This window comes from Pyxicephalus adspersus, chromosome 5 (assembly GCF_032062135.1).
Source record: "Pyxicephalus adspersus chromosome 5, UCB_Pads_2.0, whole genome shotgun sequence".
NCBI classification, from domain to species: Eukaryota; Metazoa; Chordata; class Amphibia; order Anura; family Pyxicephalidae; genus Pyxicephalus; species Pyxicephalus adspersus.
This window is the reverse complement of record NC_092862.1, coordinates 30,780,361-30,806,492: the sequence shown is the minus strand read 5'-3', so window position 1 is coordinate 30,806,492 and position 26,132 is coordinate 30,780,361. Positions and strand designations below refer to the sequence as shown.

General features: G+C 35.5%; 1 protein-coding gene across 3 annotated transcripts in view; it reads left to right on the top strand.

Moving 5' to 3' along the window:
* Positions 1–25,232, top strand: part of HNF4G (hepatocyte nuclear factor 4 gamma) — a 62,930-nt gene extending 37,698 nt beyond the window's left edge. For 2 of the 3 annotated variants that reach the window (XM_072411036.1, XM_072411035.1), the window contains 9 exons: positions 10,483–10,654; positions 11,650–11,744; positions 12,005–12,111; positions 14,657–14,812; positions 16,653–16,740; positions 16,841–16,993; positions 18,122–18,358; positions 21,444–21,566; positions 24,250–25,232. In XM_072411036.1, the coding sequence (XP_072267137.1) occupies positions 10,509–10,654; positions 11,650–11,744; positions 12,005–12,111; positions 14,657–14,812; positions 16,653–16,740; positions 16,841–16,993; positions 18,122–18,358; positions 21,444–21,566; positions 24,250–24,368 (1,224 nt within the window). In that variant the 5' untranslated portion in view covers positions 10,483–10,508 and the 3' untranslated portion in view covers positions 24,369–25,232. Of the gene's footprint in view, positions 1–1,175; positions 1,337–10,482; positions 10,655–11,649; positions 11,745–12,004; positions 12,112–14,656; positions 14,813–16,652; positions 16,741–16,840; positions 16,994–18,121; positions 18,359–21,443; positions 21,567–24,249 lie in introns of those variants that run through there. The other variant, XM_072411034.1, reaches the window with a different exon arrangement.
* Positions 25,233–26,132: the final 900 nt, after the last annotated feature.

Here is a 26,132-nt window from a genome sequence, read left to right as displayed (position 1 = left end):
TGCTGCTTTTACATTAAAAAATCCTCATTAATTGTACCGCCAGGGACGTTAATGGATGTGCTATTCTGTGATGTGTTATAGTTAAAGATACCATGAAAGGTAAATCAAATGTGTATTGCCTCATCACTAATTTCTTCTTTCTAGAAAGGTAAACACCTTTACAAATTCTGCCAGGTTATGTAAACTTATGAGCACAACTGTATCTTATGATATTAGTTCAGTATTTCAGTAGGATCTATGTTAAATGATAGTTTTTTTCTTAAATGTATAGATTCAAAAACAGAATGCCCTGTCTTCTTTGCCAAAGCAAAAGTACAATTTGAATTGTTTACTTTTTAATTATACAACTGTTTTTTACACTCTTTATCTAAAAAGCCCCAAGTGTATCTTCAATACCAGGGTGCTCCAAAATGTAGCCATTGATCATTGTTGCCAGAATCTGTCCATTCCTCCATTTCCCCCTTCCACGAGTGCTTTGACAACGTAGTATGCACTACACTTTGAATAAATGCACATATCCTTTCAAGTGGATTACTGCACCAGTAATGATCTTTGATTATTTTTTTTGTATTATATCAACACAGAAAATAACTCAATAAATAAAATTGTGGCCACCATATTTTCATATTACTTGAAAAATAGTATATTACTTTAATACAGCATGTAAATAAAATAGGAAATGTTGTACTCTAAAAATAAAAAAAAATAGTTTAAAATAAATCAAAAATAGGCCTGCCTTCAACACATAAAGGTAACCAGCAGGCACTAAAAAGGTGTAAAAGTAAATACATTTCCATTTTTTAGAGCTGCATGTTAAAACCTGTGATGCTGAAGATGAATTACATGTAAGACTTTGTAGATTTACAAAGCTTTTGTGTAAACATGTTGATCTTTACAACGCGAATGATAACATTAAGATAAGTACACCTTTATTATATGAAATATAGATGTGTCATTACATGGTATCCTTTAAGCTTGCCTATTAAGAAAAAAATGACAAACAACATTATGATAAGAATATTCGCTGAGCATTCCAAGACTATCAGAAGAATTGCCTCAAAGTATCATAAAAAAGGAGGTAAAGGTAGAAAGTAGCACGCAGAAGCATTTCCAAGGCTCCACCTTCAGCACAGAAATCATTTCACAGAAATGTCTTTCATAGATTACTAAGAAAGCAGAGTACAGGGTATTACTAAACGTCTCTGGGTGTCCCAACTGGCAATGAAACATTCTAATTCGGAAATGGACATGGAAATGGCCAACTATAGTGATGTCTTAGACCCGACCTACACTTGCCTGGAATTTGAGAATATGCAGCTTATATATAATGGAAGTGGTGAGTTATTATTATTACCATTATCATACTACTTGAAATACATGTTAGATGAAACCTGACAAAACTGTAATTAAATCATTTCTAGAGCTTAAAACTTATGGGTAAGAATTAGGGTTGTTCATGATTTAGTTACATATCTACCTTTTTAATATATTATTTGTTTTTTTTGTTGTTTTACTAAAGCAATGTGGAATTATTAAGTATATGGAATGTGTTAAATGGAATGCAATACATAATAAAACTGATCATAATTAAGATAAATTAAAGTTGATTTTTGAGACAAATATAGGGCCTAATTTATTAAAGCTACCCAGGACTGGATGCGATTTTGGGAGAAACCTGGAATGGATCTGGTACAGAATTGAAGGAAAATGCCAACCAATAGCAACTGATTTTTAAGATATCTATTCCAGGTTTGCAGGACCACCCAGTTTGTTCCATGATAGTCTATCATCTCCAGTCTTGAAGACCTATAATAAATCAGACCAATAGTGTTAGGATTGGAAGTTGTACATACTAATACTAAATTAGTCAGGCTTGGGTCAGGGATAATTGATTTCCTCTAATTAGCATACTAAGTTAAAAGCCTTGATAACGGAAAACTGCAGTTGTAACATTATTTCTGTACACTGATATCTAGAAATAAATATAGCAGATAGTTGTTATGTAAGGGGAAATACATGCTAGAAAATAACCCCATTCCATTTAGTTTGGTCCTCTACTTTTTTATTCTATCCAATGTAATTTGGCTATACAGTAAAAAAAAAATCAATCACCATACACATATAGTATACTAGAAGTCTTTCCTTTGTAGCAGGTTAGCTGGCAATGGGGAATGTGGTCACTACTTGCTGTTAGTATTATTTATTCCCTGTGATAAAAACAAGTAAAAAATCAGTGGTTTGCCCAATGTATTAAATGGTTCCAAATTTACCTATTCTATTTATTTGTGCAGGCTACTTAACAGATGGATGGTGCCAACTTTCAAGTCTGTACAAATCCTAACAATGAACATCTCTTATTGGCTCCCGTTTGGACTGTTATATATACAGTTTTAAGAATTTTGTAATATCTATTGAATAAGTGAAAAAAATACCTGATTGAATTTCAGTGCGCTTTTAACTTCCAGTAGAGAGCTGACATCTTTTTCAACTCCAGAAAACACCCCATGTAAGGGAATAGAAATGTTTTGTACTTTTATCTCGCTTACTGCCCTGGGGTTACTATGCTGCTGATGCAGTACAGTGAGTGAATGTTGGCAGAAACAATAGTAATAATAATATTATTATTAATTGTAAATAGAAGCCGACTCGGTCATTATATTTCAGTTAAGATATGCTTTAATGTGTCACATTAAAACAGCACCCCAAGCAGATATAAAAGGCAAGCATTAAAATGGCTTTTTGATGATTGATATTGTATTAATGTGTTTCTTCGTTTAAGAAATGTAAATATATGGATTTACTTGGTGTTTGCTTCTTGCTGTCTACTCAGGGACAGAAAAGCAGCTCAAAGAACCAATAAGTTGTACATGCAGATAAGTGGATAGAGTGACAGAGAGATGATTTCACTGTTTCTCCTTTCATTGTCCGGTTTCATTGTTGTGCTTCAGGATCTTCTTCCCCACTACACAGTGCTTGCTATGCTGGGAAGCAAATCCCAGGATTTAATAGACAGAAATACAATTCCTTTGAAAGGAAATTACCTTGACTTTGACAGCTCTCCTACTATGAATAACATAGTCATTCTTTCACTACACAGACATGCTGTCTTGGTGTCACCTTTGACTCTGCACTCTCTTTCACTCCATTCACCCAGAGCCTTTCCTGGTCCTCCTACTTACATCTGCAACTTCTTTCTTCCATCACTCCAAACTTGCCTACCCATCTTCCTCCCTTAATCATCACTAAGTAGCCATCACTAAGTAGCCATTGTTCTATTTCCCCTCCCAGTTGTGTACCATGCTTCCCCGACTCTGATAGATTGTAAGCTCTATTGGGCAGGGTCCTCTTCCTGTATTATAGTTTGCGTTTGCTATGAAGGCAGGTTTATCATTTGCAGCCTATTTATTGTACATTGCTATGTAATATGTTGTTGCTTTTAAATACAATATTAGTATAAATAATAAAATGTTAATAAATCAAAACTTATATATACATATGATACTTGTGTTTAGGTGTTTACCTTGGTTCTTGGTTTCTAGATCTAAAATGGAATATTTCCAAAATATTTTCAAAAAAGTGGAACGTTTGACTGTTGATGCTCATGTAATTGGAGTGAGTATGTTTGTGGATTTCTTGCAAAAAGTACACTCCATGCAGCATCATTGCCATTGTTAATGCATTGTTGTCATATGTATATGAAAAATCAACTTTATGATTGGCTTACATAGATATATGTGTTATTTCTTAATTAAATTTGACATTAATGTCACCTTTTTTATAAAAGAAAACACAAAGGCTGATTGAGATCAGTATAGCTTTTGCCCAGCAACTTTTTTTCTATTTTTCTAATCACATGGAGGAGCACAATTTTCTGTACATTTTGCTAAGTTTTTTGATGTTTTTATGAACACAAGTATTTTCACAAAACCTTTGGAAAAATGTAGCCTGTTGCAAGTCAACCACATATTGTCGTGAATATCCAGGCACAAGTTTATAAGAAAGACGTATCCCCAGCACATGAATATGTTTTCTTCCAATAGAGGTAGAAAGAAAAGCAAACATCTAACTTAGAGATTATTTAGCTATTGAAATAAGAAGGAAATTTTCCATGGAATTTTCATTGTTTTGTAAGTTATTATGAAAGGAGTGTTTTCGACTGATGTATGTAGCTATTATTCATATATTTCCTGCAGATAAGAATTGATTTGTACTATTCAAATGATTTACTACATTTTAAAGTACAAAGACATAGTTTTAATTAGTTAGTTCTTCCATTATTCATTGAGACAAAGGGAACATGTAATTGTTTGATTCAAATAGGAAAAAAGTAGGAAGTTTTATATTACTAACAATTGAAAAGCTGCAGCATGGTTTTTATGATTTGGGGTGTGAACAAGCCAGCTGAGCACGACTGAGGAACATAGTTACAGGTAGTCCCCGGGTTAAGGACATCTGACATAAGGATGCCTCTTAGATACGAACGGGGCTTCCCTGCTCGTTCGTGTGCAGGACAGAGGCTTGGAGGGGGGTGGTTCACATGACTTGCAGAAGAAATCTTTTGCCAAACCCAGCTGCGGTTGTGGGTGATCTTAGGGGATGGGCTCTTCTGCAAGCTCTTGCAACTCTTATATGACCAGGTCAAATTTTGCAGTTGTTTCTTTTTGCATATCAAAGCACAGCTTGCTCCAGAAGTTATTGAATGTCTAGGCTCCATAAAGTTTTTTTTTGCTTTGTTTATGATTAACTCACAGTGAGGATTTTATACAGTAACTGACAACACGCTGGCTAATAATATGTTGAGACAAACATCTGTCCTAATTGCATTTATTAAAATAATGTAACTGTTCCGACTTACATACAAATTCAACCTAAGAACAAACCTACAGTCTCTATTTCGTATGTAACCCGGGGAGTACCTGTACTATTTTTGCTACTGGGGATTGTGACATGAAAAGTTTGTGTGTTTCCAGTTGGGTCAGAATATTGGTGCGCCCATAAAACAAAAAGAAAAATATACTGCTGTGTGAAAGTGGATCCTAAATATTTTTTATGTTAAATCAAATTAATTAATTAAATAAATTATACTTTGTATACACATATGAAAGAAAAGTGTTTTTAATTGTTAGCTTGAGCACAGCAGAGGATATGTTGTTGTTGTGGCCCCATAGTATAAAAATATCCATATTTGCCCAACCTATTGAATGGTGTACTTAACTAATAGCCATTCATTCTAATAAATGAAGAAAAAAAATGTCTAAATCAACCTTTCTTATCTTTTAACCTCTGCAGAACACCTAAAATAATGCTCAGGTTTCAGGAAACCCCTTTAAAAAAACAAATTTGGAAAGACATGCTTCACATTGATAGAGTGAAGAATGTCGCCCTTATTGTGATAATACCAAAGAAATTCTTTTAGACAAAAATTATTAGAGTCATGCTTGTGGCATTAGACCCTGAACTTTGCAGCCACCATTGGATGAGAGGACAATCAGCCAATGCTCTGGAGGACCTTAGGGTTCCACAGAACCCCATTTGGTAATGACTGATCTAAATTAAAAAAAAAACGGATACATTTGCTCTGTAAACAGTGATACCTGTCAAAATTGACAGTGACAGCTACACAACCTTGAAAAAAGAAGCCTGAATTTTTTTCACCTTGCTAGAGAGTGTATTTTGTTTCTGCTTGCATTCCTATTGGGGTATTTTCCATTCTTTTCTGTACTGCCTAACACTTGTCAGATAGGAAGTAATGAGAAATCACCAAATTTTCATGGGCAGCAATAAAAGGTTTCAAACCTTCCAACCAGAACTAAAACATTTTTGGCTTTGGGCCATGCAGCTTAGTCGCCAGCCAGGTATACCCTGCTAATAGAACAATGAAGACACAGCGACATACTAATCAGGTCATCCTTTTCCTCTCCCCTTCTGAAAGAATGTTCATTAAGGAATATTTTTACACATTATTTATATTGCGCTTACATATTATGCAGCGCTGTACAAAGCCCATAGTCATGTCACTAGCTGTCCCTCAATGGGGCCCACAATCTAATGTCCCTACAGTAGTCATTTGTTAATGTCTTTATGTATGCTAATCTTTAATACAGGCTAAGGTTTATTTTGGGGGAAGTCAGTTAACCTATCTGCATGTTTTTGGGACGTGGGAGGAAACCGGAGTACTCGTAGGAATCCCACGTAAATACGGGAGAACCTGCAAACTCCATGCAGATAATGTCCTGGCTGAGATCTGTTACCTGGGACCCAGCTCTGCAAAGGCCAGAGTGCTAACCACTGAGCCACCATGCTGCCTGGGATGAATGTCAGAAATGTGCAGTGCCACAATTGGTGAAAAAATGTGGCTTCTCGTTCTCATAGCCCAATTGCTTTAATACCTTGGAATGCAAAAGGCTGGAATTAAAACAGATTAGGAAATCCAACTGCATGTAAAATACATTGATAATTAGCTAAAAAACTGATAGAAAAAATTGATATAAGTCTAGGGTTGAAATGACTATGTAAGGGATAAACTAAAATACATATTTTACAGCTATGATGAAATTAACTAAAACAGAAAGCACCTTTTTGTGTGTATTTCTTTTGTTCATAACACATTTCTATGTTTTATTAACTCATGAAGCCTATCAATTGCATATTTATATAATTTAAGCTGCAAATGAGAGTAATTATGAGTCATATTTGTGTCTCTAAGAATTAATTTCAGTAAACAAAAAACCTGCTGGCTGTACAACTTAGCTTATCAGAGCTGCCTGACCTACCTGGCGGCCCTAATGACTTACAGGTGGACAGACTGAGCTTGCTGGTAAATACTAAAATTCATTGATGTGTGGCTATATGCTGTGCTCTACCATCATCTGGAATAATGAATTATGAGAACACTGTGCACCAAGCATATTAGACCACAGAAAAAATGTGGTCACTGGCAGGTGACTGTTTGCATTTAAATACAGAAGACATTCAAAAATCAGGATTTTTGAAAGGTATACTGAACTTCACACACAGGCCAGCCTTCCTCTTGCAACACCCGCTGACATCTGGCACAGTTCCAGACAGCAGGGACGTCCTAATGTGTATTTAGTGTAGCAAGCACGACCTAACAGCTGTTTGTGGAGAACAGCGCCATCAAAACATAAGTGTCCAAACAGTGTACTACAGTCCCTGTATTCATGCCGGAAAACTAAAGGAAACGGATTATTGATTGCCGGATTTTCGATTGTCAGCTGTATAAAGCTTTATAGCGGTTTGGCAGGGCATAGGTGTACTATGTGTACTATGAAAATAGAAGGATGGTCACATTAAAAATGAGATACTTGGCAATTCAGTGATCCTAGCAGATAAAGCTTTACGTATACAGAACAGTGGTATAATAGAAGAAGCATAGGGGTTCTTTCTTCCTGAATGTCCTGCCTAGATGCTCTTTCCTTTCCATTCTTGTGCATTATTTGTTCTAAGCAGACAAATGCAGTTTCATGCAGAATTGTCCCGCAGGTAAAATTATTCCTTTTGCTTCTTTAACAACAAGCACATTTCTGTTCACACACTTACTGTGTCCCCCAATTACCTTTCATCACTATGCTCCCCGCTTTCTAAGTAGATGGAAACATAGCTGACACACGTGTAAGAGGAGACAATATGAATAGCAGGATAAATGAACTCCATTGTTCCTTTGGGTCCATTCGCAGTGGGATCATTTTCTCACTGACTCCTCCTCAAAACTTTAAAGTAGAGTTGAGCAGAATAAAAAAAAATTGTTGTCAGGTCGGTCAGACTTCTCAACCAATTCCATCCAACTGGATTTAGAATTCCTGACTGGAGTCAGAATTTGTGTTTTTTCTTTATAAACATATCAAACATATCATATCAAAATTAATATTTTTAATCACTAGAAACTGTTTCTTTAGCCAACCTCAGGAACCTTTAATAGCAAGGGGCAGTCTGTATCCATTTTTCTGTTTTGTTTCCCTTCTAACTGTGCTTAGAAAACAGATGAATGTTTTACGTCACAATAACAACAATAAAAACTAATTGTGATTTTACTTTGGTTACAATATGAATATAAAACTGAAATGAACTTTTACAAAACATTTGAAAGGAAAATGTCCCCGTTATCTGCCTGGCCTACTGCCTATTTGCCATGGGAACACCAAATGACATACCTAAAGCCCCGAGCTGACACTCTATAGGCTACAACAAGCAATAAAATCAGAAGAAATTAAAATGTTTACAGATTATGGAAAGGTCTACCAATTTTTAAAATGCATATGGTGCAAAATATTTAAATAGTAGTGACACCAATAACTAATATTAGTATGCAACAAACCAATGTGAACAAATATCAGAAAATTCTTACTACCATTGTGTTTACATCTTCTGTTCATATGATTTGCATTATTTAACTAGTTGTGGACATTAGGCATCGTATGCATACCAAAAAACTTCACTTATGTACACAAATATACATTTCCAACTATTTTATTGGCCGAGTAATATAATAGTTGGCTGTAGCCACTGCTTCTTTTGAATACTGTTTCTAAACATTGTTCAGGAATTGTACTAAAAATACAAAGTTACATTATTGTTACATTTAGGTTACACTATTTGATTTATATAAGGATCGAAGGGATGACCTTTGACATAAATATAATTTATGTCAGTTAAAGCCACCACATAGGTTAAAAGAAAAGTAAATACACTTGCTTCTATGTCACCTCTTGTTAATAGCAATAAATCTCAATTCATTTTTTACATTTATTAGTGAACTTTATTTAGTCGCTTTCCTACTTTGTTTCAATTTTTTTCATGCGTATCCATTTTGCTACCGGTAGTTAATTTTTTAGGGCCTTTTTTTTCATTTGTAAATACCATTGCAAAGAAAACAAGTCATTATAAACATGAGACAAAGTGTGAAATCCAATGTATACTGTTTATCTATAGTAACACTAACACTGATCAAAATAGCAAATTTTACTGAATACTATCGTTACATGAATAACCTCATACTGTTATCAGATACAATATGTTGAAGATAGCAGTCTTTTAACTACCGACCTAATCTTATTAACCAAAGGCCCTGTAAAGCTTAGATATTCCAGAGATTAAAGAGATATATTGCCAATACAGCCATGGACTTTGTATTCCCCCCCTTACATTTTCCTTTGCTTTCTCCAACAATTTAAAAATATTGGTAGCTTACTTGACTTCTGACTCAGATGGCCCTATAAATAAAGACAAGGAGAATGGGGAAATCAATGCATGTATGAATATTTACAGTGATGCTAAATATGTTGGAGCTTTATCAATGAATGTTAACTAGACTAATAATGTTCTGACATTATTTTTATATAGTGCAAACATATTAAGCAGTGCTTTACAAAGTCCATTGTCATATCCCTTACTGTCCCTCAAATGGGCCCACAATCCTATGTCCCTACCATAGTCATATATCAATAAGAAAGTCTAAGGTCAAATCTTTAGGATATGCCAGGTAATCTAACTCCATGTTTTTTCGGGATGTGGGGGAAGCTGGAGTACCCAGTTTTTGCAGATAGAGTCTTGGACAAGATTCGAACCTAGCGCAACAAAGGCCACAGTGTTAACCACTGAGCCAACCATACTGTCCCTGTTATATTATATCAACATAAGTCAAAATAGTGAATGCAACCAATGTTTTAGTCATTTGCAGAGGAAAGGCTGTATACTATGACAGGACATCAATCAATTAGGGTAGTCCTAACTATATCTTTTACCAATGTCAAAATCTTTACTCACATATTCAGTTATAATAGATATCTGAAATTTGAACATAATACATATTAAACTTAGAGCAAACATAGGAAAGTTGCAATATATGTTTAAAAGACAAATGTATAGAGGTTATATTGAGCCTGCCTTTGTAACCTCTCATACTGAAAACACAGTACATAACTGATGACTTTAGTATTTTAAAAGCCACCGACTAGAAACAGGCAGGTGACCAGCATTACCAGGAGGCCAACAGTAGCAGCCTCCATAGACTGCTCATTATTTTTCATTTAAGGGTCATTTGTTTTCTTCATTTAGTGCAGAAGGCAATAGACCCCCATTTCTCTACCTTTTTAACATGGGGGAGAACTTGAAATAACTTTCCAGTCTTCAGGGAACCCCATTAATAATCACTATATCCACAGCTCACAGTACATTAGCATTGTAGTTAGTGGAAATAATGCCTTTTACACTGCTGGCCAGTGAGAAGAACGTCACCCTTACAAATAGCCAGTGTTATAACTTAAAATGACCTGAGAGGCACATATTGCCCATCGCTAAAGGAACCCAATCCACCTCTGGAGGAACCCTAGGATTCCACAGAACCCTGCTATAGACATAGATATGTTCTGATTGAAAATGTTTACACATTGAGTAATAGAGGATTGTTTATTGCATGGACATCATTATATCTATCAGATCTGAAATGCCTTCTTTTTTCTTTAGAGAATTCCCCTGGAGAATCAATCAACATGAATGGAATTGACAATGGAATCAACAGTGTATGTGCAATTTGTGGAGACCGAGCTACAGGAAAGCATTATGGAGCCTCCAGTTGTGATGGATGTAAGGGATTCTTCAGACGCAGCATCAGGAAGAGTCATGTTTACTCCTGCAGGTATTGTACTTTTTTATTACCAATAATATCCGTTAAAATGAATCCATAAGACATTAGCTATGATCAAAGATATGAACAGAAAGCAAAAAAGTTATTTGAACTTTTAAATTAGCTTTTACGCCCACCAAGAAATAATTCCGTAAACTGCTACTGCTATCCTAAAGATGTTCCTGAGAAAATTTACAGTGACATCCAGCTTAAACTTTTTTCTTCTTGTATGAAGTTGGAAAGAGGTCAAACTGTAATCTGGCGCTATGTTAGGAAGCTTTACCCTGACTTCTTCCTTTCCTTCTGCCAACTTTTTATCAGATAGTAAGTAAGGAGAACTGTCCAACTGACCAACAGCTATAAAAAACAGAAATATTTTATTTTTTTATCAGAGGAGGGAAAGGCTAGATTTTTTCTGGGTCCTTGCTGCAAATTTTTTCTTCACTTCCTGTCTCGTGAAACCAGTCAAATGTACAAAAAAAGGGGTTATTTCTTTTAAATGGATCCCTGGATAAAAATTAACCCAACTCTTCCTGACTCGTCTCCATTTTAGCCAAAATTAGAGAAAAAAGTTTTGGGTGTTGCATATCTTTTTAAAAAGAACCAATTAACAATATGCATTTATAACAATCTGACTCACCAGAGACTGTGTGTTTTTTTTCTTTTCCTGTCCTAGTAAATATTTCTCATAAATATCAGGCTGGCATGCTTATCTCAGGTCTCACTTAAGTTCATGAATAAAGCCAAGGGCTTTAAATTCCCAACCACATGGTAACTTGCCAACCATGGTGCAATGTGTTGTGGTGCAATTCATTTTAAATGCTATATGTAGATGTCTTTAAACCCACCTGCTATATTGTAAAAAAAAAAAAGAGCAAGAGTTTACTACATTGAGGTCCACTCAAAATGTATTGATCAAGATGATGCACTTTTATGTAGATACTGAATATTTCTTGTTGCAAAAATCAAAAATTTTGCTCCAAATTTTATCTTTCTTTATATTTCAGGTTTAGCAGACAGTGTGTTGTTGATAAAGACAAACGGAACCAATGCAGATATTGTCGTCTAAGAAAGTGTTTTAGAGCTGGAATGAAGAAAGAAGGTAATTTGTGTTGCTTTGTTACATTTTGCATATGTTAGAACCATCAACAATGGCTATGGTTATATACTGACAGAAGTTAGAGATGCAATATTCGTGACAATACATGGGCTACACTATATGGACAAGAAACAGACAATCATTTTAATACTTAGACAACAAGTTTCTTCCTAGTTTAAACTATTCCATAATTACAGTTTACAATTTAACTCAAAATGCATAATTTTTTTTCTCATATTTTTATAACTTTCCTTACCCATCAGCTGTTCAGAATGAAAGAGACAGAATAAGCACAAGAAAAAGTGGATTTGAAGGCAGCAATATCCCCTCAATTAATACCTTGGCACAAGCTGAAGCTTTGTCTCGTCAGGTACAAAAAACATTTGCCTAAATGTTATTTTGGACATAAGATATTGTATCCATTTCGCGATAATGTCTGAGTCTGCGGGTTGAATGTATTAATGGGTTTGATTTACTAAAGATTTTTAGTCTGTTTACTTAGCAAAGTGAGTTATCACTTTTCAAGGAAATGTTCATTAGGCTGCTTGAATGTGGTGAAAATTAGCTTTGCAAAGAATACCAAAAAAAACAAAAAAAACAAAAAAAATTCCTTGCATAGACTAGATGGATGAATTCAGCAAAACACTGTCTCATTTATTAAACTATGATTACTCTATCTTGTAATATTTTACTTTGCCAATTGAACGGCCTATATTGCTTTAGTAAATGAACTACAATTAACTGAGCATAGTTGTTGAGCAGCTCAATAAAGTTAAATAAAGCCATGATAAAACAGAGCTCCATCTTGTGGTTTACGTACACATTTGTATCGGACTGAATGAAATACAACAATGCCAAATTTTTTTTTTTTTGGGAATCTTACAAGCCCAGAAACAAACTACAGTGAAAATTAGCAATAACACTTTGATCAAAGTCAGCTGAAATGACAAACAGCGATGGTTAAAGAAAACCTCTTATGCTTTAATATGGACATATCATGACGCTTTCAACATCATGTAAAAGGGAGGCTATACCTTTTATGTAAAGTAAAAAAAGTGTGTGTGTTTATTTTTTAAGTTTCTTTCACCAAAGAAATAAGAGAAACAATACACTTCTTGGCTTTAATTTTTTTTTGCCTATATAAGTTAAGCTTGTTAAAGTTTAATAAGTTTTCCTTTGCAGACCTTCAAGGCCATTGAAAATAAAAACACCTTATAACTATCATAAAAACTTCACATGACTTTCATGAAGTTAATGTATTTTTTTATTGCTAATGCACTAGGGGCAAACATTGTAGCAGACGTATCCTAGTGTTCAATAAATTTACAAAATGTATAATATTGTTTTTAATACATATGTTATTAAGCCAGTTGGGCCTTTTTTGTTTACACTATTTATAATTTTGGTTTGTTGCTATGATTGATGTGTACTTACTATGTTATCATGATAATTTGCTGTGAAGCTGGTATGTGCACATTCCCACCCTATGATTTTTGAAGGAATATGGGGATATTAGACTAGAGGAGCACATAATTTCCATAATTTCGACCCCAAGCCACAGTGTGGAGTAACCTGAGGGTGGAAGTGGATAGTGATTATCACTGGGCCTGATTTATTAAAGGTCTCCAAACTAGATAGGATAGACTATCATGAGTGGACCAGCAAACTTGGAATGGACCTAATCAAGAAATAAGAAGATTTGCCAACTAATAGATAATCCTGTTTTAAAAAGTCTATTTCTGGTTTGCTGGGTCACCCAGGTTCTCCTATAGAAATCCATCTTCTCTGGTGTTGGAGACCTTTAATAAATCAGGCCCATTTTATTATGAATGACCCTCTTGGGCCGCTGTCCCATACAAGAGTTTACTGCTTTTAGAAATCTTTCTGCAATGGATTATATTGTACTCAGTATCAGTGAGTGTCTGAATATCTGATCAAATAAAAGGTAAATTACCAAAATACAACATTTTTACAAACAATTGGAAAATTTAAGTAAACATAACTTCACAATATGTATTAACTAAATGTAAACTTTCAAATTGCAAGTCAGCATGACTTTATATGTATTCAGTATCAAACCAACACCACCAGAAATTAGTATCATACTGACATAGGAGAAAACCTGTCCACAGAGGTGATTATTAAATTAGTACCCAACTGACTCAGTTAGAAAATTGTCAGTACACCATGGAAATTGCTAGTAATTATAAAAAAAAATTAGGAGGGGATAAAATTCCTAAAAATTGGTGTTTATCTAAAAAAGGTTTAACTGGTTGTAAATGTGTTGGTTTGCTTTAGGATTCACATATTGCTTTGCCTTATGAAAGAAAAAAGTATTATAGTGTAATTATTCGGGTAAGGTCATCATGGTCGGTTACATGGTGAATTAGGAAGAAAAAAGTTTAATTATGCCTAAACCTAAGCTATCTGTCATGGCTGCTTCCATCAGAGCCAAATCCCACAAGCATTTTCCTGTGTGGAAGATTTTTTGTAAAACTAATCGCAGTAATCTTTTCAATTGTAAACCAAATATAGAAACAAAACTAATTTAGCATTTCTTTGTAAATGCAGTTCCACATGGAAAGAGGAGAACAGTTATGTTTCACAGAGGTTGTATCTATCTATCTATTTATTATTATTATTCTCCATGTGTATCTAGAAATGTATACAGTAGAAGTACTGTCCTCACCATTAGATTTCACATGGTCTGTAGTAATACTCTAAAGTGTGAGAGGGCTATATCCATTTGCATGCATGTTGAAAGAGAATCCATAAAGCCAGCAGAGTTTTCAATTATTTGCATGATTGCTTCTGTGGTTTTTGTTTAAAAAACAGGCTAAGGCCCAGGTAATTCTTTATGAGAACTGTGTTTTAATATAGTCTATTCATTTTCTTTCTCTTTTAAACATTGTTAGATCACTGCTCCGAGTACTGGTACAAGCACTGACATAAATGCAAAGAAAATTGCTAGTGTTACTGATATTTGTGAATCTATGAAGCAGCAACTTCTGGTCTTGGTGGAGTGGGCAAAATACATTCCAGCTTTCTGTGAGCTTCCTCTGGATGACCAGGTAAGGAATTTGTAAATAAATAAGATTAAAGTGCACTGAATCAACAGGACATTAAAAGCTAACAATGAGAACATGCTGTTATTACTTTCATATATATATTTTAGATGGTGAAATAAAAGAAGATTGAGCAGTTGTTCATTCCCCTTTGTACAAAATGTTTTAAATACTTTATATACTTTGCTGTAATTTTTAGTATCAAGAAAAGCCTATATTTAGGTGTTGGGACACATACTTACCTTCATAGTGCTTTAGTCAACTGGGAACCTTGGCCTGCTTTATCATAGTTTTCCAGTCATCTCTGTCCCCTGGATGTCTATGGATCTCTTCAACCCAGTAAAACTCAGATCACCTTCCAGATCATCCAGCCATCTGTTACAAGGGTGACCTCTCCTTCTTTTTCCACCTGATTGTCCCATCAAAGCATTCCTTGGGTGGCTTAGGCTTGGTAGACACTTGCAATAATTGTCGTTGGAAAGGATCCTTCACAATCCTTTCCAAGCACAAAAATATTGAAAGATACATGAATGAGTGCTGCTTTGCTCTATGGAGTGGTAAGGGGAAGAATGAACAAGCAGCACCCCGCTGCGCTCTCTCCTCCTTTATTTGTATTACGATCGTTCATCATCCACAGATCCACCAGGAGGGACACGTGCCAGATTTTGGTCCGATATCAGCCCTAAGGCAATTATCGGACTGACGTGTGTATGTAACCTTACTTTCATCATCTGTCCAACATGCCTATCCCAATCTTCCAATATTGATTGTGGTCACTAGGACTGGCTCTATACAATGCTTTATTTGGTATTTCCAACCCTCTATAATCTTCTATCTTCCTTCCTTTACTGGATCAAAGATCTTTCTCAGATCTTTCTTCACCAATATATTAGGTTCCTTTTCCATTCTGAGCATGATCTTATAGCGAGTCTGTTTGGGTTTTCTCCTTACATTTTCAGCAGAGCATACAAAGCTGCATGAGATTAGCTGGCTGACATAATTTGTTTTACTATTTCCACCTCCACTGTATTAGCTGTTGTCATAATGGCTTGAAGACAAGAAAAGCTGTTACTGCTTCAAAAGAATAACCTGCTACTTGGGGATTTTCTTTACTGTTTTTGATTCTCTTTGTTACCAAGTTCTGACAAATCAGAGTTGATCTACTGAGCTAAATGGCAAGCTGTTCACTGAGCAAAGCCAATTTGTGTGCTGGTATGAGATATTTCACGTAGGTCAGTAAATTAAGTAAAGCTCTGCTGACTTTAACTATCCAGGTCTAAGACTTTACTATCCAACCATCCAAGGGTTGGCATACAAGTCCTGAAGGACACCAAAGAAACACTTATAATCAACTAACCCACCACCTACACCCACCCATACCAACATTCCTAGTGATGACAACCTGGTCCTTGTCGGGGTTTGAATCTTCAGCCATCTTGATTTGCCAGGTCAGAGGGATATAACTCCTTGCCAAGTGCATAGGTGTACATTCATTCCCTTCTGCAATAAAAAGCTGCCTACTCACAATGTTTAGTTGCTCAGGTTTAGTTCTTCAATTTATGCATGCAAACGAGTTAGAGAAATGACCTTCCTCCTTTCTCACATTTTTAGCTGTGGCTCTGTACTAAGTTTAAGTTGCAGGGAGGGAGCCTGAAGAAAAACAGCTTCTGATACCACTGTAATATTTGTAGCACAGAACGACTGAGAAAACACAATAAGGTATCTTTAGTATTTTAAATTAAAGGAAGTAGATTCTACTGTTCTTTGTCTCCTATTTTAGTAGTTACCTACTAGCTATACCAGTATTTGACTTGATTTATTATATTTTGATCTTATTTTTCAAAAGGTTGCTTTATTGAGGGCTCATGCCGGAGAACATCTTCTTCTGGGAATATCGAAACGTTCCTTGCCCTTTAAAGACATTTTACTTTTAGGTAAATTACAATAATTGTACAGTGCTTTATTGTTAAAATAATGACAACCTATCCATGAAGATCTCAAACATCTCAACAAAATGTCTTTATTTTCTTAAAGGCAACAGCTACGTAATTCATAGGAACTGTAGTGAGATTGAAATAAGCCGCGTTGCTAATCGAATTTTGGATGAACTTGTCCTGCCTTTCCAGGAGATCCAAATAGATGACAACGAATTTGCCTGCCTAAAGGCAATTGTATTTTTTGATCCAGGTATATTGTTAATCTTAAAACATATATGTCAACATGTCAACCATTAGAAAAGGTGATAGCAGTTTTAATGTCGTGGGGAATTTGAGATGTATGAGAAAGAAAAAAGTAGAAATAGATAGCATTTCCCCATTTTACTATGTATACCAATTACCATGTTTCCCCAATGTTCAAATAATAAGGAGTTATTTAATTTCCTTTTCCATCCCAGACTATATGAAGTAAGGTATCTGATTTTTATTTGCCATGATCAAGGGGTATGGTAATGTAATACCAGCAATAGTACAGACATTGTTCTTACACTAGTTTTGGGGTCAAGTGGGGTAAAGACAAATGAGTTAGAGTCTTTTAGTGATGAAAAGATGTAGTGTTAGATCAGAAAATAGTGGAAATATCCCAGGGATGTTTTATGTTTCTTTAAGGTATTGAAACATTTTGATTTATAGTAAAGGGAGGAAGTAGTACAAAACCTTTGATTTTGCTACCAACAAAGGATTGTGAAACAGTTTATGGAATGGAAGGTATCGGGGGCATTTTGACAACATGTATGCATGTAGGAAAATTGGATAAGATTTAAAGACTCCAGTTAAGTATGCGGTTGTTTGAGAAGTGGCTGAAAAATTTTATTTTGATTGTATGCCATAGGTAGGTATGATTTTTAAGCCAAGATAAAGAAGGACATCTGTCCAGGAAAAAAAATTGTTAGCTTGGGTTTGTTGAGGGCATAAGGAAATATTAGGTGTAATGGATTAGGAATGATTATTTAGTTGGTAAAAGCAAACTGGAGGTATTTTTTTAATTTAAGTGATAAAGACACTTTATGCCTGGCACATTCAAAATAATTTCATTTCTATTGTATTGATACTTAAATACGCCTTTACAGATTTTAATGTGTATGTCCAGCTTAAGCCATCCAAAGTAAAGATTTTACGTCATGCAGGGAATTTTGTCTTGTTCACATGATGACCACATACTGCACAGTGAATTGCTCACAACCTGATTTAATTTTGATTCATTAACTCCATATATATTTATGATTCTTTATCAAAATCTATCATTTTAAAAAGTTGATTTTTTTTATAACTCTTATAAAGTAAATTGAATTAATTTATTGTGTTTTACTTTATATAGATGCCAAAGGGCTCAGCAATCCAATGAAGATTAAAAATATGCGATATCAAGTACAAATTAGTTTGGAAGATTACATTAATGATAGACAGTATGATTCCAGAGGAAGATTTGGAGAACTTCTTTTATTACTGCCCACTCTTCAGAGTATCACTTGGCAAATGATTGAACAAATTCAGTTTGTGAAGTTGTTTGGAATGGTTAAGATTGATAATCTTCTTCAGGAGATGTTATTAGGAGGTGAGCCATTTTACCATTCATGAGACGCGTGATTTCTGTTGATTGTCTACTTCTAAATATCATAAAACCAATATTATACATAAATCCCCAAACTTTATGAAATGTAAACTATTTAGAGTGTGGGAGGCAGATCTTGAGTTTCTACTCATTAGTAATCCAATTTGTAGTCATTTAAATTTAGTTAACTACAGAAATACATGAAAAATATACAGGAAGAATCAAAACATTTGCAAAATATTTGTTTGACTTTGCTTGGTTTCAACCTTTAGCTATTTGGAGCCAATTCACACCAGCGGTATTGCATTCCGTTTTTTTGAATCACCATTAACCTCCCTAGCGGTAACCCCGAGTGTGACTCAGGGTGGAAAAAAGGTGCTGAAAGCGCTAACCCCAAGTCACACTCGGGGTATGTAAACCTATGAAAGGTAAGTAAATACAGAGCTTACCAGATCCGCCGGCGTCCCATGCCGTCTATCATCGCGATCTCCGTCTTTTTTTCTTCTTTCTTCTTCCTCCGGCCTGCTTCTGCACTCGATAAGTCACCAGGGGAGTTTGCGGTGACGTTGGTGCGTGTGTACGTTGCCAGCGGGGCGGGAAATTCAAAACCCATTTGTATTGCATTCAATACAAAATAACTGTATTGAATGCAATACATTGGATTTATATGTGTAAAATCAGTACATTGTTTTCAAGATTTATTTTACAGTATATATAATGTTATTAGTATAATATAATAAGTATATATATATATATATATATATATATATATATTAAAAATAATAAAAAAATATATTAAAAAAATATAGATTTTTTTAATGTATTTAATGTATTGTTTTTAGATGATTTTGTTTTTCAAACTTTATTATACTCATACTAACATATTATAAAATAAATTTTCCGTACCGCTTTTAGGCATATAAAACCGGAAAGAAATGAACCGCTAGGGAGGTTAAAGATTCAGCAAATAGCAAGTGATCCAATTTATCACACTTGCATTAGTAACAAAAGTATTTCCAATTAATGTCGATTGGTTACTGCACTGAGATTATTTGTATTAGAATATTCTGATTAGTGTTTCACTATTCGATTCGACAGGTATTCGATCGAATAGTGAGATATTGTTCGGGTGATCGAATGCCGAATTGATTAAATGATCGAATACAATCAGCCCTTTACTAGTTGTATGTGTTCTTAGATACAGAAACTCTATCCAGGAACACATACTACAGGGCTGCAACAGCGATCCTGATTGCTGTTGCAGCACTGTACTAGTAGTATTCTAATCCTAGTACTAGTCCTGTGTTCTTGGATAGAGAAACTCTACCCAGGAACACATACTACGGGGTTACAATTGCGGCACTGTACTAGTAGTATGTGTTCTTGGATAGAGTTTCTCTATCCAAGAACACAGGGCACTAGATGTGATGAATGGGGAAACTTGCCCCTATTCAACTTCTAGTGCCCGGGGATCTCCGGCAGTCACAGCTGTAACCGCAAAACAGTCATGTGACCGTGGGAACTGAACTGCAGATGAACTCTGCAGTTCCACTACAATCCCCTGGGCACTACAGGTTAATCACCCTGACACGGCTGCAATCATTGAGAAGATGCCCTGCAAGTATCTCTTACTCTGTAACACACTTGCCAGCACAGAAATATGATACATTTGTTACATTGTTCTGTAGTAGATAAAAGAAAAATGTAACAAATGTATTATAATATTACTGTGCTGGAAAGTGTGTTACAGAGTAAAGCTACGTACACACTTCCAATTATTATCGTTGGTAAACGAACGACGAACGATCCTGCACGATATCTGCGAACGATCGTAAAGCACCGATCCTGTACATACAGATAACGACACGATCGTTCGCAGATATTGTACACACGATAGATGAGATCGTTTGAACGATACAGGAAGTGACGTGCACCACAGGAAGTGAGCGAACGTTCGTTCACCGCGCATGCTCAGACCATGGACGATCAATGAACGACCGTACACACGATAGATGGTCAACGATCGTCGTCCAATCCGATCCGCTAGTCCGGTCGTTCATTTCCAACGACTATCCTCGTTCGTCGGCGTCGTTGGTTACTTTTTTTACAAACGATTTTTGCCCAATCGATCGTTCGTCGTTCGTTCATCGTTCATTTCCACCGATAAAAATTGGAAGTGTGTACGCAGCTTAAGAGATATCATGTCATTTTAGGATAACCTGTAAAAAAAATAGTTAAATAAACACAAACACTCAATAAATTTAATTTTTAACATTCGTTATTATTTTTTTAACACTTTATTTGGATTTTTTTTAATCCGATTTTTTGCAGTCGAATCTCGTTTTTTTCGGGTCCGGTCTATCCGAATTTCGAACAGACATATTCGGGTTGAATATAAGGACAACTCAAATTCGAACACCAACAATAATTCTGATCATACTTTGTTAACAGACATGGTATGATCAGATTCTGAGAGTATATATTGTCAATCAGATTCCCCATTTGTAATACTGTGGGGTACCTCCAACTACATTTTTTGCCTGCCTCCAGCTACTTGCTAGTGGCCCCCGTACCCTTCGGGCTTCCTGTTCTCTTTATTAGCCTCCTGAAAGGCTTTGTGTCCCATATTTAGTGGGCTGTGTGGCATGATTCTCATTTCAAATACATCCTTGCATTCTCCTCCCCAAGGGATCAGATGAGAAAATTGGAAGTCAGGTGTCACGTCCCAGTATGTCATGAAGAGTCTTTAGCCTTGACTCCAAGTTTAGGTGTTAGTTTGAATCTGGTTGGCAAATGCCTAAATATTGGGATGCATTGAATACCCCAATGGATGGAAACATCCAATGTGTTTATCTATTGATCCTAAAAATTATTCTCACCACATGGACGCATTTGGCCAAAATTAGCACCGAAGCAAATTAGTAAATATATCGCCACCATTTTGCATTCCAGATTTAAAAGCTAAATATGGATTGAAAATTTGGTTAAAATATAATTTTTGGGTAGGATCTGGCAAGACAAAAATTGATATATAGCATACTTTCTGCAACTAATTTTCTATTTTCAAACATATAATTATTTCCAACAGGTTCGGCAACAGAGTCTAGCCACATCCATCATCCGGCACATCCTCACATAGCGCAAGATCCTCTAGTGGGACAGACTCTGCTTATAAATTCCATGTCATCTACGCTACATTCTGAACAGATCGGTGTGTATATGAATATGTTATATTACTTCCAGTTCAAAGTAGCATTTGTTTAATCAAAAATAGCATATCCAGGAAAACATTATATCAGCATTATATGTATGTTTTGTCAGAATACAGAGGGTTTTCAGTTTATGCCAGGATTGCATTTCAGAAATTTGTATATTTCAGATTCCTACCTTTATTGAAATTGTTAGCAACTGGTATACCTGGGCTCCATTTAAAGTAATTGTGTATGTATTGTACAGATTTCCACAAACTTTGCTTGCTATGAAAGTGGAAAGAAAACTGATGTTCCACAAAGACTGATTCTTTTCTCATTTGTATATTTTATGTATACATACAGTTGGAGAATTATATATTTTTGTGGGCACTAAAATTAATTTGAGCATAATAATTTAACAAACAGTAGTGCAAATATTTGTGATAAAAAAAAAAAAAAATCCTCTTTCAAAAAACATGATATGATAAGACATAATGATTTGGATCTTAAGCAGTGAATCTGACATTTGCTGAAACATTCCCTAGAGGAGAAACTTCCAGGTCCATGTATTTCAATGGCAGTAGTTTATTCTCCACCAGGGAATGTTTTAGTGAATGTCAGAATCGCTGCTTTATAAATAGATCATAGGAGTTTTAATGAAAAAAACTGTTTATTTTTAATATGTGTAAGTAAAATAGCTACTACTAAAAAGAACTATTCAACATCTCCCCTTCTACTGGTAAATACCCCTCAGCTTTTAAACATGCCATAATTTTACCTATCCTAAAGAAACCCTCACTGGACCCCTCCCTACCCTCTAACTACCGTCCTATCTCCCTTCTCCCATATGTCTCCAAACGTCTAGAACGCCTTGTCTACAAAAGACTCACCGATTACCTGAGCACCAACTCTCTCCTTGACCCCCCCAGTCTGGTTTTAGAGCTGCCCACTCCACTGAAACAGCCCTTACTAATGTGGCCAATGACCTCATCAGAGCTAAATCTCAAGGCAACTTTTCCCTGCTCCTTCTCCTTGATCTTTCCTCTGCTTTTGACACTGTTGATCACCCCCTTCTAATACAAATCATGCGCTCCATTGGTATCTGTGACACTGCTCTCTCTTGGTTTGCTTCCTATCTGTCTGACCGCTTCTTTCAAGTTTCTTTCAATGGTAATTCCTCCTCGCCCACTCTGCTCCCTGTTGGTGTTCCCCAAGGGTCAGTTCTTGGACCGGTTCTCTTTTCTCTGTACACCTCCTCTCTCAGTAGTCTCATATCCTCCTTTGGCTTACAGTACCATCTGTATGCTGATGACACTCAAATCTATTTGGCCACCCCTGACCTGTCCCCCTCAGTCCTGGATGAGGTCTCATCATCTTCATCCCCCCCTCAAATTCCAAATCTCCCCCTGACATATATCTAACTGTTAACAACACTGTTATTCAGCCCTCCCCTCAGGCACGTTGTCTTGGTGTCACCTTTGACTCGGCCCTCTCATTTACCCCCAATATTCAGAACTTTTTCAGGTCCTGTCACTTTCACCTATGCAACTTCTCCAAAACCGCCCCTACCTGTCCCCTGAGACCACCAAACTCCTTGTACATGCTCTTGTCATCTCCCTTCTGGACTACTGTAACATCCTTCTCTCTGGTATTCCACTAACCCGACTCTCTCCTCTACAATATATCATGAACGCTGCAGCCAGACTCATCCATCCTTCCCTCCGCTCCTCTTCCGCTGCATCTCTTTGTAGTTCTCTCCATTGGCTTCCATTTCACCTTAGAATCAAATTCAAGCTCCTGTGCTTTGCCTTCAAATCCCTACACAGTTATTGTCCCACTTACATTTCTGACATGGTAAAAAAATACTCCTATAGCCGCTCTTTCCGCTCCTCCAATGACCTACTAATGGCTTCCTCACTCATAACCTCATCACACGCATGGATACAAGACTTCTCTAGAGCTGCTCCAACTCTATGGAATGGTCTTCCTCGTCCTATTCGGCTTGCTCCTACTTTCTGCTCATTTAAAAGAGCGCTCAAAACCCATTTTTTCAAACTTGCCTACCCGTCTTCTTCTGTCTTTTGAAACCATCACTACTTCCCACCACTACATATTTCCCATCTTACTGTGTGTGAAATTCCCCCACCTACTAGATTGTAAGCTCTTCGGGGCAGGGTCCTCTCCTCCTGTATCACTGTCTGTATTAGTCTGTCGTTTGCAATCCCTATTTAATGTACACCGCTGCGTAATATGCTGGCGCTATATAAATCCTGTTTATTATTATTAATAATAATAATAATATTAAAATCATATAGCATATCTTAGCCAGCAAAGGGGTTAAAAGTTAAATGGATTTTGAAAGTTACTGAGCTTCCTACATTTATTTTACTTTTTTCACTTTTACTTTTTTTTTTACAACTATATTAAAGTCTTTTTTTCAGAACTAGTCAGTGTGAAAACTTTGTTGATGTCAGAAATTTATTAATTAACAGCTAATATCTGTTGATAAATGGCTTTGTTTATCAACAAAGCCATGCGATCACCAAGCTAGCATTAACATCAAATCAAATAGCTTTGCTACTGAGCAGTCCACATGGTGAAATTCCAGGCAAATTTTAATGATATTTCAGTCCAGGTGAAATAGTAATAACAAAAAGTTAAGTATTAATATTATTCATATTTATTTTTAAATTTGTATTTTAGCCACTCCGGAAACACCTTTGCCTTCTCCTCCCCAAGGGTCTGGACAAGAACAGTATAAAATATCCACAAACCACGCAACTGTAATTACACATCAGTCAGTTTTGAAACAGAAACCCTAATATTTGTACATATCAAGAAAAAAATGGACACTGCCTAGTTTGCTTTTTCTGCAGCCCTCTCTGCAGTTTGGAGTTGCACTTCGGATGACGTATAACAAAGTCAACTGGAAATGGAGTGTATTTGAGTCAATATTTGTAATTTCTTAAATTAGATATTTTAGACATCAGTCCTTTTATCAATTTTATCTCTTTTTCTTATAAATTGTTATATGGTAAAGTAATAGATTTGGCAATATATTATAATATTGCTATTTTGCTACTTGTTTATACATACATTTGGATATATTATATGCAAAATATAATTTATGTTCTTTTATTAAAAATGTGTTACTATATTGTACTGCAACACTGTATCCAGTCTCACATTGGATCGCCTAGCCAAATGTGTCAAAGTAATTTTAATTTCTGGAAAAAATCCAATTAAACTTACAGGGTAGGTTTTGCCAGAGTAAATGTTGACATTAATGTGATAAATGTGCTTTCTAACTAATATTTTTGTTTAGGTAGATAAAATTACTTTGGAAATGCCATCATGCTAATATATCATACATTATCATTATAAAAACAAAATGCAAACTTATGTTTTTTATATATAAAGTTAAACGTATGCCAATGTTTACAGTACATCAGTACAAAAGCAACTGTGATACGATTAATTCTTTTACTTTCATATTTACACAATGACTTGTTTATGAAAGATACACAATTTATTGCAGAGATGCTTTAGGGACACTAATGCATAGAGTACAGAAGCATAAAAAATGACTTTATAATGGTAAAAATCCAGCAAAGATTTACTGCACATGGTACTGTCAATATGTTGAAATAATTATTTTTTATTATTTAATAAAATAAATGACCAAATACTGTATTTTATGTAGCAAGTTTTTACATGCTATTAATCTAGATGTGTTGCTGTCTGGATTATTATTAAAGGTCTCTTTATATTTTAGAAAACATTTTAGGAGGAATTGATCTTTTCTCTCAAACATCTATGTACCACATTTGTAGGACCTTACAGTTTGGATTTTTAAGTATGCAAACATTTTTGGGAAAGGCAGAACTAAACATTTTTGCCCTAATTTCATAAGGTACATCAACCTAATATTAATATATTTGGGTGAAGGTAGATAAAACATGACTATGAATTTATTTTAAACACTTGAGATTCTTTTTAAAAAATAAAATAAAAAAGTGAAATGAGGCCCAAAAGGAAAACCAAAGGTTAGGAAGTTTTGATGTTTGCCAAGCCTTAATTTTAAATCAGATAAATGAAAGAAGCAGGCTTGTTGTGCAAACTTAAAAGAGGTAATACTGTTTTAATTACATAAAGTGTCAAATAGGATTATAAACACATGTAATAGACTTCATATAAAAGAACATCAGGTTCAAGTTACATCACAGTGGTTACAAAGATGATAATAATTGTCATAAACATCAACGGTATCTCGTTTTCTGATGTGTTTCGCACATAAGCTTCACCAAGGGATGTAGAGACATTGGCCCTGATTCATCAAGCAAAATCGTAAGCTCGCTAGCGCATTTGTATTCGTGATCCAAAAACTTAATCCGTCGCACAATTCAGCAACTGAATGAGCTCGCGGCCGGAGCTGCGCATCTCCGGCAGCTTTACACTGGCGAGCTTGCATTAAAAGTCACTGTTCCCCTAAAACTAATGGCACACATAATACCCTGAGCCCTAAAAAAAATGTTTGTGCTGTTCAAATGTTTAAAACATGTATGTGGGCTAAAAAAAAAGCATAT